Source organism: Pavona decussata, unplaced genomic scaffold (assembly GCF_977016875.1).
Source record: "Pavona decussata unplaced genomic scaffold, jaPavDecu1.1 SCAFFOLD_143, whole genome shotgun sequence".
Lineage (NCBI taxonomy): Eukaryota > Metazoa > Cnidaria > Anthozoa > Scleractinia > Agariciidae > Pavona > Pavona decussata.
The window spans coordinates 1,028,488-1,045,952 of record NW_028145556.1 but is presented as its reverse complement, the minus strand read 5'-3'; the positions used below and the strand labels follow the sequence as shown (position 1 = coordinate 1,045,952).

The window sequence follows — 17,465 nt, the reverse complement described above, 5'->3', positions numbered from 1 at the left end:
AGACGTCGTTTAGGAGTGTACCTCATGCAGTGTATGTATATTAACTTGTGTTTGATAGGGTGAAGAGTTGTGTCGGATTGTAAGCTTACATTACTCTGTCGGACCACCAACCCTGTGCTGTTTAAAGTTGGGTAAGATGCATGTAAATTTCTGCACCTCTGTAGTAAATGCATTTTAAACTAATGAACGAAATTTATTCATTTAATTAATTAATTAATTTATTTATTTATTTATTGTTTCACAGCTCTGATAAATCCTGAAACGGGAAGCAGCACTGGGGCATCCTTCACTGTCAAGTAGGTTTATTTGTGAAGTATTCGCCTGGTAGTTCTCAAACTCGATTTAATTGTTAAAGAAAAGACAAGGGCAATCTAGACTCGATTCCCAGCCGCTGTTCGGAAAATCATACTCTTTGAGAAGTAGTGATCTCAAATCGTCCACTCTTCGATATTTCAAACCTTATGTAAACCGCTTTTCTTATCATGATACCAAACCATGCCGAATTTCTTCCATACACATTCCCTTATATGTTTTCATTAATTTTGTATTCTTTTTTTCAGATATCACGACATGCCAGATGTGTTAGACTTCCTTATATTACGACAAACATTTGACTTGTCAGTGAGTAGGAACTGGAGACCAGGTATGTTGATCCGTTATAAATGAGGATTAGAAACACTGCGCACACAACATTGCGAGCAAAAAAGGTGCATTTGGTAGGCAGCCCCCTCCATCACTGCAAAATTGCTCAACTTAGAACTGTGTGCAGTGCTGGTTATACGTCACCAGAGAGATTTTGCACCCTGTTTATGGCAAAAATAACCCTGTGATCATGATTTTCCCGCCGTTTTTCACATTTGTTGGCTGTCGTTTACGATTTCAACGCGTAAGGGAGTTTTAGGATTACGTTTACGGAAATGACTGGTCACGTGACTTTGTTTATCCTTCATTCGTCGCTCGCTGATTTCAGTTTCTCAGTAAATTGAGTAGTTTTGCTTTAGAATCAAAGGTCAGAGTTATTGACTATATATTGTCAGTTTAAGTAGCCCGCCTAGAATAGCTCTGCTTACTGCGAGCTACAAAGGCCTTTTTTCAGGTTGTAAAAATAAAGTTAATGTTGTTGTTGTTGTTGTTATTTTGCACTATACTCATTTATGTACTCATTTTTTTTTTTCAAGAAAACAAACGCGATTCTAAATCTCTCTATTGAATGAGAATTTTATTTTATGACGTTCGTATAGAACCAGGCTTTACATGTTCTTGTCTGTATCAGAAAGGACAAAAAAGAGCGGTTGAGAAACCGGAGTCACAATTTGTTAGTAGTTTATCAGTGTTGTGTTTCATCTGTCGGGTTGATTTCTTCAGTCAGTCATAGCCGTTCTCTCTTGTCATTTCAGGTGATCGTTTCCGTAGTGTAATAGACGAGACTTGGTGGGCCGGTGAAATAACTGATAGAAGTCCTTTCCAAACCGAGTTTCCGGATTCTCATTTCCAGTGCTTCACTGTTAGGTAAGACAAGAAAGAAAGCAAACTGAGAAAATTTTACTTCAAAAAAACATTTTAGAAAAGCCTCTATTGTTCAGAGGGGGCATCAAATACGCATATAAACAGCGCGTCGTGTTGGCTTTGAGTTCATCTCCATAGTAACTGTAACAATATGTGGGTTTTTTTAGTTGGGACACTGGTGAGGTAGAGCGAATGAGCCCCTGGGACCTACAGCCTGTCACGGAGCGTGGTGAGTACTGGATAATGTGCCATTAACTTTTATTGTGCCGCATTAACGCCCAATCATCCATGTTTCTATGAAGTGCCCTTTCAGTAATACAGAACGTTCAAAAAATAATCCTAAAACATCGAGGTGATAAATTGAATCATCGTCATAACCGAATGATTTGTTGGATTTCTGGAGAAGATAGATCTAGTCGGCCAGAAATACCCCTCTATCACGTGAATGTGTTATATTGACAACTAATTTTTCCTTTTCTTTTCGTAACTACCATACTCGTAATATTTAGAGAACGAGCAAATATCTGTCCAATTCAATTTCTTTGATGAAGGGAAAATGACGTACAACTACCAAATACGACAGAAAGTGTTGTCGTGAGGTTTTAAGACATTTTAACCTATCTTGAACAACTTGAGCAAGTTATGTACGAACGCTGCAAGCTTATTAGTCGACCTATAAATTAACGGCGCTCAAACGTAAGAAATAAGAAAAGTCCGTTGAGAGCTCAAAGATAATAAGTCTGTGAGTTGACTAAATCATTTAACAATATACTAAATGAAGCATGTAGTCACTCTCTGGTATAAAGACATAAAAATGCCGACCAGTACACGTCAACATACAAGTTTCACTTTAAAAAGAATATTTTTTTAGTATATCGTAAAATGATTTAGTAAAACTCTTAGACTCACAAAAAATTTATCATTTTGAGCACTCAAAGTAAAAACCTTATTATTATTATTATTTTTTACAGTCTTTTTCTTATATTTTTACCGTTTGACAAACTTGTAACCTATTTGCTTCAGACCCTGGTAACCCAGATCTCTCGGCGCAAGACACGGACGCTTCAGGCGCAGCAACAAGTAACATACCGCTCACCGATGAGGAGCGGCTTTCGCTGGCGTACGAACCAGATGAGTCTGAATGGTTTGGTGAGGGACGAGAGGCCATGACGGAGAGGCTTGTAGCAGGACTGGTGACACTGAGTCAGCTGAGTTTCGCGGGACCGTTTGTTTACCCGGTTGATGTGCAGGCATATCCGGATTACTGGAGTGTGGTGCCCTACCCTACTGACCTAAGCACCCTTCGGGAGAAGCTCTTACACAAGTATTACCGGTAAGACCTGTTTCTCAAGAATTACCTGAACCTGCCGTTGGCGGAGAATCGCGTTTACGACAAACGGCAAACGTGAGATTGCCATTGAAATAAAGAGTACAAAGAAGGGAATAGTGCAAACTTATTCTGGTCTTTGATGCTAACGCAAAACGTATTCGATTTGACAGACAAACTGAAAACATCAAGCGGCAAATAAAAGATAAACATGGTCGCGTGGTCATATCTCACGTTTGCCGTAAACGTCATTTTTAACTTCTCTATTATTGACGTGACGTACATGTTTCTTATTGGCGACCACGGTCGGAGCTCTCGCGAAAATTTTGATTAAACAGAACATCGAAAACTCTGTTGGAACTTTTTCTTTGATTATAACTTGACGCGATTTGTTCTGGGAATATGGACGTAAACTGACCGACTGAAATGGCATCCCTTGTCACTCCCACAGCTTTACTGCCTAGAGTGCAGGCAAACGAACCACTGTCTTAATAGACTGAAGTCAATTAGTTTCTTTAAAAGTGTTTGAAATTTAGAGAAGAGGGAGATGAGTGGGACATGTAGCGGTAACTGAGTTTCCCTTATCTTGTGCTCTCGCAAATGTTTACAATCTGTTGTATTATTCTTTTTGTCAGCCGGGTCGTTTCTCTTCTCTGGGAGGTGAAACAATTGGAAAGAAATGCTCGACTGTACAACGAGGAGGAAAGCCAGATTGTTACAAATTCTACCAAACTTGTGACTGTACTGAATGCGTTCATCAGGTAATGTAGGTCACACGCTTCTTACATTTGTACTTTTGGTCGTTGCATCCGAAATAATTTATAAAAGCACAATTCGAGATGGAATTTTTTTACTTAACTTGGTTCTCGTAATAAATGTATTTTCCTTTTTGCTCCGGCCAAAGATAATCTCCCCAAGGCATTCAACTTTTGCATCTTTGCGCTTTTGCAACGGAAGTTGTAAACCCAGTTGCATAGCCTCCCACGCAGTCGTTTTTAGGGGAGTCATATTTTTCTCTCCCATGTGGGGAGGAAGAACGCCAGGGTGCCCTGTGGGGAGGAGGGTAATACAGCTCTCCTAAAATCGAATGCATGAGGCTACCTGTTGCACGCAATCACCACAAAAAAAAAAAACAACAAACAAAACAAAACAAAACAATAACAACAGAAAATCTCAAGTGGTGCTGCAATTTTTTTTCTCCGAGCTAATTTGTTGTTTGTTCTAACTTTAAAGGGACTCCACCTGTGAGGATATACTGTCACTGTGTGATGATGAAGAAGCAATGGAAGGTGCAGATGTCGAGGTATTATAACTGATAGCAAAGTAAAACATTCTGCACCGGTTGCGCATGCGATGCATTGCGCACTTACCGTAAAATTCCGAATCTGATCGAGGGCTTGAATTCACCCAAAGGGCTTTTTGTGCGCTTATTATCGGAACGAATTTTGTGTTTCAAACTTGGTTGGATGTGACTTTAAAAACAACTTGAAACACTAAGAATTAAGGATGAAATAACCTAACAGGTCTCCTTAATAAAATTATCGTATCGTAAATTGACAGCTAACACAACATGGGTTTATATTCGGGCTTGTTACCGGAAGGATTCAGCGGCGACTGAGCATAGTTAGTAGAGATCTGAGATTTGAGGGGGGGGGAGGGGGGAGGTGGGAGGTGGGACTTATGGTTGTAGGGCGTTAAGGGGGGTGCGGGTTATTTTCGGAATTTCTACAGAACTCAAATGGCTTCCATCTGGAATTTCATGTAAAATTCACTTGGAGCCATCTTATTCAAGATCCGATATGTAAAGCTCACTTTGCCGAGTCGCAGTTGTCTAAACCAACCATGCTCTTGCTTTGTTTCTTCAGGTTCAAGTTGAGAATGTCTCCGAAGAGTCGACTGGGGAGGGAGATGCTTCGCAGGTAGAACAACACAACTGATCTGTTTATATTTATAATCTGTCCGTCTGCCTATTATCCTCTTTTCCCTCTTCCTTCGCCTCCTGATCATGTTTGACAGAACTGTTCTCTTGCGTGTAAGCTCTGAGCCTTCCTGACCTTTGCGTATCAGTGATTCTTTTCTGTTATAGCTTCTCATACCAATACAATTCTTTGTTTTACAGGATTCTGCTGTGTCGGGTGCACGGAAAAGAAAACGAGTGAGTGAAATCTCTTGTTTAACTGTTCACAATGTAGACTTCGTAGTACGAAATAAATTATTGAAATGACGGTTTCCTTGAGGAACCAAAAAATCCCAGTTGATTTTCCCTGGGCTTATACAACTTTATAAGAATTGTTTGAAGGGTTCTAGAGGTGGTGGGGGGGGGGGGGAAGGAGTGAATTTTCCTCCGCTGGGAAGAGATGCTTAGTTTATGTGGGAACAAGTTTTTAAAGTAGTTTTTATTTGCCTTGAAGGGTTCGAGCTCTGATCGTCCAAACAAGCAGCTCAAGAGAGAACCGTCTCCACCGCCTATCGAGGTAAGATGGACACAACAGTTTCTGTTCACAAAACGCTCAAGTTAATGAAATGTTGGAAGCAAATTCGAAGGTCTTGATAGTAAACTGAGCTAAAAATCAATACCAACAATGGGAACAGCGCCAAAAAGTCACAAGACTGACTTCTTTCCAGTCGAAAAAACGTAAATTGAAAATAGAGGAATTTACAGGCGTTTGTATTCAAAATTCGCCAATACCGTGCAAGCGAACTTTGACCCCGTATCACTTCTTGGAAAGGAACTTGTGGCGAGCCCAAAAAAGACGTCTACGAGGGAGGCTACTGTGGCCCAAGTGTTCTTCCCAAATTTGGAAAAATTCGCCGAGTGTGGCATATTCTCTTGGCTGGTTGGTTGTTTTTCTTTCGATATGTTCAAGCGAACTTATATGTACTTGAGAGCAAGATTACGGCGGAGACACCGCATGACGAGTTGTGTGGCTCTTCCTGAGGGCTTGCAAGAATAACATGACAGGCATTTGTTTGAGGCTTAGCTCTTTAATACTGTGGAGCTATGCCATAGGACAATGCCACATAAAAATATTTGTCAAATTATTTAACCTGCGCTTTATAGAGTGTTTTCATTCACGTGACTACCGGCGGTATTGGTTTATTGAAACAAAAGAAAGTATTTGCATAAAAATGGAGTTCAATTCCCAGAGGTTTTAGTTTGCGACACTAACATGGCCTTTTTTTCGTTTTGGGACACCAATATAGCCGCCGTGACGTCATGTGAAAACACTCTATTTGGGTAATGATCATAATATGAAAATGTGCTCATGATTTTAATTTGTGAATTTCAAGGCTAGACGCTTCGTGTAAGTTATTCTTCTTACTTACAACTTTTCAGTGTCTGTATGAAATCTTCAGAAGTGCTTTACTGTTGTAAGGTAGACTGCGAGCAGTCCTACTTTTTTCCTCAGATCACGCGCGCAAAACTACGGTAAAATTATGCAAATTAGAAAAGTGAGCGAGGAGGGATTGGGGAGAGGGAGGAAACAGTCGCCCGCTAAAAATCGCGCGTGCGTGACAGAACTTAGCAGAAGAAGGAGACTGGTCGCAGTCTAGTTGTAAGGCTAATGTACAATGTAAAATTCTAAAGTGTGGCCATTCAAAGAAAAGGTATTGAGTCCCACTTACCAGTGTTGTCGTTTATGAAGCTGTACAACCTGGGTGATTCTTTTTTTTTTTTTTTTTGGGGGGGGGGGGGGAGGTGTTTCTCACTTTTGAGTCTGTGGATAAAATCCTAAAATGTGACATTCAAATGCATGCTACTACCGAGTAAAACTTTTCTGTAGCGCATTTTGTTATGTGGTATAAAGTGTTCTAACTTTCCCTATAGGTGAAAAACTTACGGATGCAATCTCGGATTTTGAGCCCATGTACCTCTTGACCAGCGTTATCCGGACCGCTGGTTTAGAAGATCGTGGTTTCTTATTACGGTATCGTTCCTTATGTTTTTCAGCCGTGGATGCAGTCTGCTCATGAGCTGTTAGATTTCCTAGTGTCACGTGAAGATGCAACTCCCTTCCGACACCCTGTAGACATGAATGAATTCCCGGTAAGTTGATCTCCATGCTGTTTAAATTTAAATTTAAATTTTCTTGCTATCTTACGTTACTAGCTACTTATGTTGTCGAGTACTGGGATCAGGTGATGAACTTTCATTTCATTTCATTTCATTTCATTCATTCACTCATTCATGAGACAAATGTGAGACAAAAGTAGCAATTAAGATATGACGTGGAGACCTCAAGAAACCATTGGGCTTATATAAAGAGGTCACCTCGAAAACACGATAGAGGTGATGATGCTATATATTTAGCTTCATCTCTGTACCCTGTTGTATTTAATAAAGAGAAAGGAGACAGGTATCAAGCTCGGTTAGTAAAGTCGCATACGCTTGACAAATTCAATACATTCCCGTGTTCTTCATGACGCATCATTGCCTTTCTGTGTATCTCCCTATACAAAAACGCTGTACCACATTTCAGGACTATGTCACATGAACCAAATGGATATGACAGGCTCTCACTTGTCTCCCTGTAGAGCCCGGCCAAACGGACTCGCAAATCATAGCGTACCCACGCCTGCTACTTGCTTGACTACGAGTGGTCTCTCGTGAAACACACGCAGGCGCGAAAATCGCCTCTACCGAGAGACGCGACGCGCAGGGAATGAAATGATCGCGTTCGCCCCTTCTACTATCCCTGAGAGAACAAGAGACTACTCAAAGTATAAATGTGCGTCGACACGGGGCGAAATCTGCTTAAATACACCCCATCGCGACTGCACGCAATTCCTGACCAAACTGCTCAAATTTGATCATAGAACGTCTGACCAGTGTGCAAAAGATCACTGGTTCGACTTACGTCGGGGACTCGGAATTTCTTTTGTCCCATGCTAGTGACATGCGAAATTTAGCTAATTTACTTATTTTTGTATTTGTTGTTTAGGATTACACTGAAGTTGTAACTGAACCCATGGATTTCAGCACCGTGTATCATCGATTGGAAAACAATCTGTACACTGATCCCGAAGCTTTTGTCCGAGATGTGCGGTTGATTTTCTCAAATTCACGAGCTTACAACACAATGCCAAGATCAAGGGTATGGGTTTTGCTGATGTTTATTCGCTGTCAATCAGCGTCCTTGTTTGGAAGTCTTTCTTGCAGGACTTCATTTAGCGCACGTAGTTGGCAGGATTGTTTGTGCAATGACTAAGTTTTGTTGGTGGAGCCGAGCTAAATTCTAAACTTTGTCTTCACTCGATTCATACTGCTAGCGACCCAGAATACAATTGACCCTTGTTTTCAGCTAACAGCAGATAGGTAAAGTTACTGTGTCTGTTCAGAGAGGCTTATTTTTAGAAATAAACTTTCCAGTAAGATCTTACAAACAAAAAAGTTTTTATTAGGAGTGAATATTTGCCAGAAATATGTAAGCGATTTCCACCGAAAACTCTGATTAATGCCATATTGCTTTTTTCTCAAACTTTAATTTTCGCTTGATGAGACACTTTCAAGATCCACAACTCAAAATCGATGAGGCCGATTTCAGTAAAATTTGGCCAGATACTAGGGGTAACCTAAAGTGGACCAGTGAATCAATGCTCATTGTCAACACCGGACTAACCTGGAAAACAGTCGTTTCCTTCTAGAGAGGGCAGGAGGCCCCCCGAAGTCGAAAAGCGCTTCTCGTGCTTGCTTGGAAAGGTTAAACACTCCCACGTAGAAGCCATCACGCTAGTCTAAAATTGTCTTGGAACTCAGTAATCACTCGGTTGCTGGAACAAATACATTCTCTGCCTTCTAAACGTGATACATGTCTTATAGACTGACAGTATGTTTTGTTTGTTATCGCCTTGTAGATCTACAGCATGACAATTCGCCTGTCCGCCATGTTTGAAGATCAAATCGATAGCGTACTAAGAGACTGGTACGAGTCTGCATCAGGTGGAGCCCGCCGCACAAGACTGCGAACAATGCGGTTGTTAGGATCACAAGCTCCCAGTAGCGACGGTGTGCCCCAACAGCGCATGCCTCACTCTGGAAACCAGGCAAATTCCAGTGCTTCCTCGTCTTCAGGTGTAGGCTCAAGCTCTGTTTCACTAAGTGCTCGTGAGAACAGAACTCGCTCAGTGGCTACTCGCGCAGCGATAACTTCAGAATCAGATCAAAGAAATGGATACGGGCATCCCGTGAGGACAGAAACCCGAGGGAGTTCTCGGGCGAACGCGCAGTCCCGTTATGATCGGGATAATGATAACGTTTTCGATGATACAGGAGCATCGGAAAATGGAAGGCCGATAAGATCGACAAGATCAAGCGCACGGCGTGAACTTGTCATGCGATTTCCTGCCTCGAGGATTCAACAAAGTTCACAGGAGGAAGCTGTTTCCAATGGACCCCTTACTAGTAGGTACTCGACTCGAAGGAGCGCGTCATTAGCGCAGAGGTCTACGAGTATGAACGAAGACGAATCGGATGATGAAGAAGAGGAGGAGGAGGAAGAGGAGGAGGAGGAAGAGGTAGGCGAGGGAGGACAAGACGGGAGTGATGAAGGAGAAGAACAAGGTGATGACAGCGAAGGAGATGAAGACGAAGAAGATGAGGAAGAAGATGACGATGATGAGGAAGAAGAAGAAAGCGATTACAGTGCTGAGGACTCGCGCCATCAAACGCGCCGTAAGGCGGCGCGTCCTACGCACCGTCCAACCGTAACCGTACGAACTACACGCTCGGCTAACACGAGCGCGCGCTCCAACAGGAGTAAGGCAAGCGCGGCCTCTGCGCGAAGGACTAGTGAAACGTCGCAACGAAACGATAACGCTCCCTCGAGGCGGAGCTTACGGAGGAACTCGTCTGTACGTCGTGTAAGATATGACGAAAATGATACTGATAGTGAGAGTGACTCGGTTAGTAATGAAATCATCGGTGTATCCAGTCGCGGCAGAGTTCGTAAACCAGCTGTTAGAATGCAGGATTACGTGGAGTAAGGTATAGGACAAGAGCTCTGGAAAGTGACTGCCTGTCTGTGTGCAGTAATCTGGCATACGGACCAAATCTGCGTGCAGCTCAGTGTGGAAAGGGGCTGCCTGTCTGTGTGTGATTTGGTACACGGAACAAATCTGCGCTCACCTGTGGAATGTGGCTCCCTGCATATCTGTGTGTAACACTGGCATAGGGGACCAAATCTGAGCTACAGCTGTGGAATATGGCTGTCTGTCTGTGGATAATCTGTCATATGGGTCCGGTCACCCGGTCAGGTATTCATTCAAGTTTGACTCCAATTCTTTGGCACAACTCGCACAAGCTGAGCTCGTATTAAGCAGACGGGAAGAACTTGTGCACGAAACTCAAATAGGAATGCCTAAGCTGAACCAGTGGACGTGTGCGGTGGAGAACTAGACGAATGTGCTTTCTTGAAAGATAAACTATCGCGTAATTACAGAACATTCCAATGTGCATGCACGACTGTTCCAAGGATCATAAGATGTTTAAATAGAAGAAGGACCCTCCACAGTTATTTACGCAACTTAAGCAGGTGCGAAAAGAAAGCCTGAAGTTGCGTAAATAACTGCGAGGGTCTTCCTACTATTTAATTTTTCACCCGCAATTCAAATATACTTCATATATTCATATTCGTTCGATCATGGGATGGCTACATAAAACTTGAGGCCTGTCAGACGTAACTGCTAGTACCAGACGGTCAGTGCAATATAAATCACTATTTTAACCCTTAAGCCCCAATCACAACTTGATAATTTAACAAATTCTCCCATCTTACACAATAAGAAATATCCTAAGAAAAGTGAGCAGAATCTGCATATTGAAATTGAGGTTTAAATGGTAAACGTCTGGCATTAGCAGCTGTCTTAGGACACCGTAGGAATTTAGAGGCTAACATTTTTGCGACGCTTTCGAATTTTTTTAACATTTTGGATGAAGCAGCTGTTTTCTGCCAAAATAACTGCACTTTAAGAAACTTTGAAGCTAAGCAAATTTCAAACCAACATGGCGCTGAATTCAAATTCAAATTCCGTAATAACAGCGAGTTATAAGATGCGTGCACACTTTCGTTCAAGTTTTGAAGACACGTTTCATGCGAACACATCGCCGTAATACCAGCGCAGTTTTCTGGTAGTTGGGATTTTTGTACTTGGCGAAATTCATAGGAACTTTTTGAGTAACTTAGCTTTCAGGAACCGGTGACTGAACTGCCTGTAAACTGAAATCGTCAAACTTTTAATTTTAATCTCTCCAGGAGAAATCCGAAATTTCTGATCGCACAGAATCCCCAAATTCAGTACGCATAAACTCCTGCAAAAGTTTCACGTCACCTTCCATGTGATACATTATTTGGATTTTCTCTTTGTGTGTCATGTTTGCTGTCCATTTATGAAGAGTTTATAATTGATAATATATCGCCATTGTTATTTCTGTAATATTTTCACATGAACGCATTTCTGTTGTTCCTTCTCGCATAATGTCTGGCGATACACACTTTTTTCGCTTTTGGACGCATTGTTTTCCATGTTTTGTACGCAAAAAATACACCTTGTGAATTTTTGTATCATTCCTTACTTTTGTCATTTTCATTGGTCTAGATATTAAATAAAACAATATTGGCTGAGATTTTTGATAAAATTTCCTAAAAAAGAAATAAAGCAAAGTTACACGGAGACTGCAGTTTACGTCCTATTTCGTAAGTAGTATCCTCAATAAATCCGGTAAAAGCTATTTACCAGTTTTCTGCCCTATCTTCCATTCATGTCCAATATAGACGAACTGATAAGGTCTGAAAAACAGCCTCACGATCCGTACAGTTTGACAGAATGTAAAGACAGTTTTCGTTCCGCGTATACGGTAGCAAAACTACATCTAATTATGGGGGTTTGGAACTCTCTCCTCCGCAGAGGCTCCATCAGTGGAGAAACTTAAAAAAAAGTTGGGGAAAAAAGGGAAAACGGGGGAAATAAAAAGTCGGGGGCGCGCGGGACGATGGGAAGGGGAAAAAGCGTCCCTTCCCAGCGTCCCCCGCGCGCCTTAATATTTCTCTCCCCCAGGCTCTACTCGTTTAATTTCCCTCTCCCTAGGCTTCTGCGGAGGAGAGAAGGTTGGGAATATTAATTTTCACGTCTTGCGAGGGATGAGGCGCTGTACAAACCGTGCAGTTACTACAAGCTGTAAATAAACTTTTCGGTCCGTATACGGTAGGAAAATTGCATCTCGCGGTTCAGGGGAATTCGAGACACACGGCAGAATGTCATCGCGTGGCTACAAGTCACATTTATTCGCCTAGTATTATAATCGATTATGAAAAAAAGAAAAGAAACAAACAAAAAGAACGATGTCTGAACGATTTTAACGTTATTAGTTCGGAGAATAACATGGCAAAAGTTCAAAAATTGTGGTCGCAGTCACTGATCTTTGTCTTTGGTTTTGCTAGTACCAACCTTGCACTCCCTTGCAATAAAAAATACCAAAAATAAAATATTTTGCCAGTTCATAAGCATGAGATTAATACAGGAGCTGAAGCCTCGGCGAAATGAAACTCCTACACTTACGAACTCACAAACTGAACGTCTGCAGCGGAAGACAAACATCCGATTATCATTTACATTTCCTCGATGGTGCAAAATAATTTTCAATTGCTAATACTCAAAAATAACCTCTGGCGCTCAGGGTACTCGAAATGACGACCAGCAAACGAAGGTCAAAGTCATATGCTCATTTTTGCCGTTTGCCGTATTATGCCAAATGTTTATAACATTATGGACATGTTGGTACCAAATTTCGGTCCTGAATTAAAGTGAGACAGGTGGAAAAGATAAGTTTTAATATAAAAGGGGCCTGGCCTGGTCATTCTCACCCTCAGTTGTCAATCAACCATCAGAACGTGAACAACAAGCGTATATTTATACGGATCTTATCGATGAAATTGGCTAAGTTTTAAGAATAAACCCTGTTGAACAAATTGGAACTTGATATTTTATATTGCTGTGGTAATACTAAGAAATTTTGAGACATTTTTTCAGAGGACGCTTGAGTCAACAACTTGTCACGACTGAGCAGCGTCTAAATTTGCATCTCACGCCCACAAAGGTGTGAAATGGAGGAGGGGCTTGCCCTTTTATAGCGGAACTTCTTGTTCAAATGTGCAATCTTTCATAAAAAATAAAGTTCTGTGCACAACAATAATGCGCGGAATATATAATGATGAACGTTATTCGCGATTGTCCCCGTATTGTCGGCGATTAACAAAAACATTTAAAACGCGATTGAGCATCACACGGAAATCACATTTAAATGTGGCTTCATCTGCAAGGCCATCATTGTGGAGGTGAAAAATGCAGAGGTTTGCGGGACACACCTCGATCACGGAAAATAAAACCATCTTTTCATTTAAGTCTACTTATTACCTTTCAAGTAAAATTGGTTCGTGGCTGAAACCTCATTTCACTCATTATGGAATTCGAAAATCACGACCTATTTATTACTAGCAAAAAGTGTTTCGGCGTTTCACACCAAAAAACAGTTTGCCTATCAATTTTTTTCCAGCACCGGTGAAGAACAGGTGTCTTGACCGACGATGAACAGCACGTGCAGCAAGCGTTTCAATGAGTTTTGTTGTTAAAAATTTGAATCGAACATTTAGAAAGAGAATGAGAGAGGATCCCGACCTCCGCGCGCCCAAGAAGCGAAAAACGAGGCTTGACTGCCTCAATGGTCAGTCATGCGCAAACTGGAAGGGCCCTGGGGTAACTGTCAAACTGTAGCTTTTCAGAGGCGCCCAGTTGTCTGCAAAACAGAAATTTGCCAACGCTGGATTTTGAAACACATGGAGAAAAATACAGTGAATGTTAAACATATACTCGTTTTGGGGGGATAATTTTAACAGCAAAATTTAAGATTTATAAGATTAAATTTGAGAGAAGTTAGGAATTAGGATGGTTTTGTGGCAGTTGGTGATCATTCTTACTCAGCTAAGAGTTCTTTAAGCCCTTGTTTCACAGTCAACGAGGAGAACTAACAAACAAATGGAATGAAACTTTAAATTCCTGATCCCTTCCTGTTAAGACTACTTCTCTAAAGTTTAATTTTGAAACACAAAACAAGTTTGCAATAAAGCGCCTCACCCCATCCCCGACCTTACTTCCTTGTTGACCACTTCACCGTATAATCGTACGCTTTTGTTTACCAGCGCAACATAGAACATTCTCTGCCGAAAATGCAACCGGCTCCTAGAAAACTAAAAAGCGTAAGCTAACTAAAATGGAAATAAAGAAAAAAAAAACCATGCCGTAATGGATTCAAATACTGAATCAAAGCATGACGTACGTATGCTTATAATAGCTGAAAATTGAGAAATCTCCTCTATTCATTCACCTTTTTTCCAGGAGATAAACTGACCACCAGGAAATGAACCTTTTTATCGCACACATAACGGACTGACGCAGGAATGACGTACGTACAACTTATTTGTGTCAGGATACTCTGTTGTTTTGTGCTTTTTGTTTCCCTTTTTCTGGTCTTGTGCATCTCCGTTTTTTCCAGTTTTGCATAGCTTTCTTGAAAAACGGACCTCTTTCTCGGTTGAAGTTCATCTTACGTGAGCCACCATGTCTATTGAACAAGAGAAAGAAAAATGCGGTTACTTGTATAACTACAACTGGCGAAACGAGTACCTGACAAACGATGCGTACAGAAATCTTGTCGCTATGATTAGTATCAATTCGATTGCTGCCCTTTTGAGCATTTCTTTGAACACTGTAATAATTTTCGCCGTGGCAACACGGCATCATCTGCGATCCAACTCGAATATACTGCTGGCATGTCTCGCGGGTACGGACTTGCTGACTGGACTGATTGCACAGCCTGTATCCATCGCTATAGATATTGAGCGAGTCCTTGGCGTGGGAACATTTTGTAGCTCCAAAAGCAAACTAGCCGATATAACGTTTGGTGGAGTTTGTTTAGCTTCTTTGTTTCATCTCGTGTTGGTTTGCGTGGATCGCTACGTTGCCACTAGACATCCACTGAGATATCAGGAGCATGTCACGCCCCAAAGAATAGCGTTTGGTGTACTTTTGGCCTGGGCTGTCACCGTGTTTAGAATGACGGTGGAACTGGTATTTGCTGTCATAGACAGTGAGTCAGAACTCTACTCATCCTTTTTGAAAGGGAAGGATATAGTAATAACCATTATAGTTTGGGTTTGCTTAGCTTTTATCGTGTATACCTATGGCTATATTTACTCGGAAACAAGACGACAGAAAAAACGACTTGAAACTGAACAGCTTTCTCATGAAGAAGCCAAAAGAATGAAGAAAAACAAGAAGGCAGCCTTTACTCTAGCAATTATTCTGGGTGCTTTGATCTTGGCCTATTTGCCAACAATGATAATCGCTGTCCTATTCGCTTCTTCAGACATTACCCCTCCCGTTATGACAATACTGTGGAGTTGGTGTAAGACTTTCGTTTTGTCGGGTTCCGTTCTTAACCCACTTATTTACTGTTGGAGAATTAAGAAGCTGCGCCGCTCTTTCCTTGAGATCTTGCATTTAAGACAGCCTCAGCAAGGTCTTCAGTCGGACATAGAGATGCAAACATTAGCACAACCTCCTCCCCAGGATCACTCAAATCAACCCACCTCTTCTAAGATGGATGCACCAAGACAGGGGCCTGTTTTGCCTCGAGCAGGAAAAACCGTCCACTTGGAGGAAATCAGTGAAGAAACGAGTGATTAACAAGTGATTAAAACCGTCCACTTGGAGGAAATCAGTGAAGAAACCGGTGATTAACAAGTGATTAAGTTTCCTGCAGTTACGCCAAGAGAACAGGATTTAATCTCGACTACAGTCCTTTTTCATATAAGAACCTTTTTTACAAGAACCGCGTTGAGGTTGAGATTAACTTAAATTTAAGAACATACAAAGGACATTACCCAGGCTGAGAGTCAGTTGAGAACGTTTTTATTTGAGCCAAATTTTTTTAAGATGAACTTCAGTCAACACAGTCCAATTTGACATCACATTCTCTTTTATAGGTGTCTTGGTCAAGTCCGCACAGATTTATTGAAATACTATAACAGGTAACTTTAAAAAAATCTTAAAAAAACTTTTTCAGGCTCAAATTAACAAAAAAAATAATAATAATAACGTTCAACCTCTGCCCCCAAATTAGACAATCTTATTAAAAAGAGCGAACATGCATTTAGTCACAATTAATTTGAATAAAATTGATTCAGTTTTAGATTTAGTTATATGACTGGCTTTGTTCGCATCAGTCCGTTTTCTGTCACACTTATGCCACGCTAACTGTTCTGAACTGTTCTGTTCTTATGAACAACAAAAGAGGATCTTGTGAACAATCAATAAATTGTAAATTGGTTTCTATTTTCTATCGTGTGTCAATGCCGACCAAAGCTGCAAGGTAATCCACTTCCGTCCAATCGATTTTGAGTGACATCATTTTTCAAACTTCTGAGCCAGAATAAGTTTTTTTTTTTATTTTATTTACAGCCTTGTTTCCTGGAGTCCTTGTCTGTATTGGGGAACTTCAAGTCTCAATTCGAGAATTAAAGCTGCAAAAGAAATGTTATTGTTTGACTAATTTTTCGGATTCTTCATTTTCTTTATTTTTTCATTCTTATTCGTTTTATTAACCCTTGACATTGGTTATTGTTAGATTTAGTTCCTTAGCATATGTAGGTTTCAGGTGAGGTTGTATCCCGTTTGTTTGGGCCTGTGGAATGGACTGCGGGTGATAATAGTACTACTCACTTTGAAAAGTGGTCACGTTGCCAGTAGTGGTTATCATGCCCGACTAGCCGGGGAGACGTGGGTTCGACTCTAGTCCTTCGACTCCTGCTCGGGCAACATGTGTTTTCTTTTCATGTGCGGTGTGTGTCAAAAGTCATGTTACTTAAGGTGGTCCTGGAGGCTAATTTTCGCATTTTGTCACATATCTACATGAATCATATCTGTTGACATACTTATTCAATTTTTATCATATTTTCACATGTAAAACGTTTATGTATGTAGTTCCTGCAAAAACCATTTTCAATATGAAAGAATGAAAGGAATTTGTGAAATTTGAGCTCTCAATGGGCGTGGTTGATATCTTCCCAATTCGTGTTTTTGAATGTAGCTTAAATAGAATTCATTCCACTTATTTAAGCTTGGGCCATCTGACACATATCATTAAAATCTAAACTTTGGTAGGAGTACGTCATAGAAAAGTCAAATGGAAACGAATTACCACGAGAAATGTCATCAATGCACCCTTACGAAATATGCAATGAGGCTATGAGTCTCGCATTCGAAGCCATCTGACGTACTCGCACAAAAATTTTCCTTCACTAATGTAGTTTACGTCTGCCAAGTTTCTAGTCCATGCTATAAATCAATGAAGAGATATTGCACTGATCCAACTCCCACCTTTCTATCAACATGTATTTTTTTCTCAAAATTGCGCTGGAATCGTCAAAAAATCAGCTCGAAAGCTTTCGTCGGCTTGGATTCAATGGCAGCCATGTTTTTTTACGCCTGTGATAACAGTTTACAGCGGTAAATCATCAAAAACGGTCCTTTTTAGGCCCTTTCTTTCCTTTTACGGGGTGCTATTTTTCCCGCGAAACCA

General features: G+C 41.0%; 1 protein-coding gene across 1 annotated transcript in view; it reads left to right on the top strand.

Annotated features, from left to right (window-relative positions):
* LOC146466497 (bromodomain and WD repeat-containing protein 3-like) overlaps positions 1–11,503 on the top strand; it is a 31,428-nt gene extending 19,925 nt beyond the window's left edge. The window contains exons 30-43 of the mRNA XM_085127353.1: positions 59–131; positions 245–296; positions 561–643; positions 1,398–1,509; positions 1,674–1,735; positions 2,530–2,839; positions 3,469–3,594; positions 4,067–4,136; positions 4,699–4,752; positions 4,953–4,988; positions 5,245–5,307; positions 6,786–6,881; positions 7,777–7,929; positions 8,690–11,503. Coding sequence (XP_084983479.1) covers positions 59–131; positions 245–296; positions 561–643; positions 1,398–1,509; positions 1,674–1,735; positions 2,530–2,839; positions 3,469–3,594; positions 4,067–4,136; positions 4,699–4,752; positions 4,953–4,988; positions 5,245–5,307; positions 6,786–6,881; positions 7,777–7,929; positions 8,690–9,817 — 2,418 coding nt within the window. The 3' untranslated portion in view covers positions 9,818–11,503. The remainder of the gene's footprint in view (positions 1–58; positions 132–244; positions 297–560; positions 644–1,397; positions 1,510–1,673; positions 1,736–2,529; positions 2,840–3,468; positions 3,595–4,066; positions 4,137–4,698; positions 4,753–4,952; positions 4,989–5,244; positions 5,308–6,785; positions 6,882–7,776; positions 7,930–8,689) is intronic.
* Positions 11,504–17,465: the final 5,962 nt, after the last annotated feature.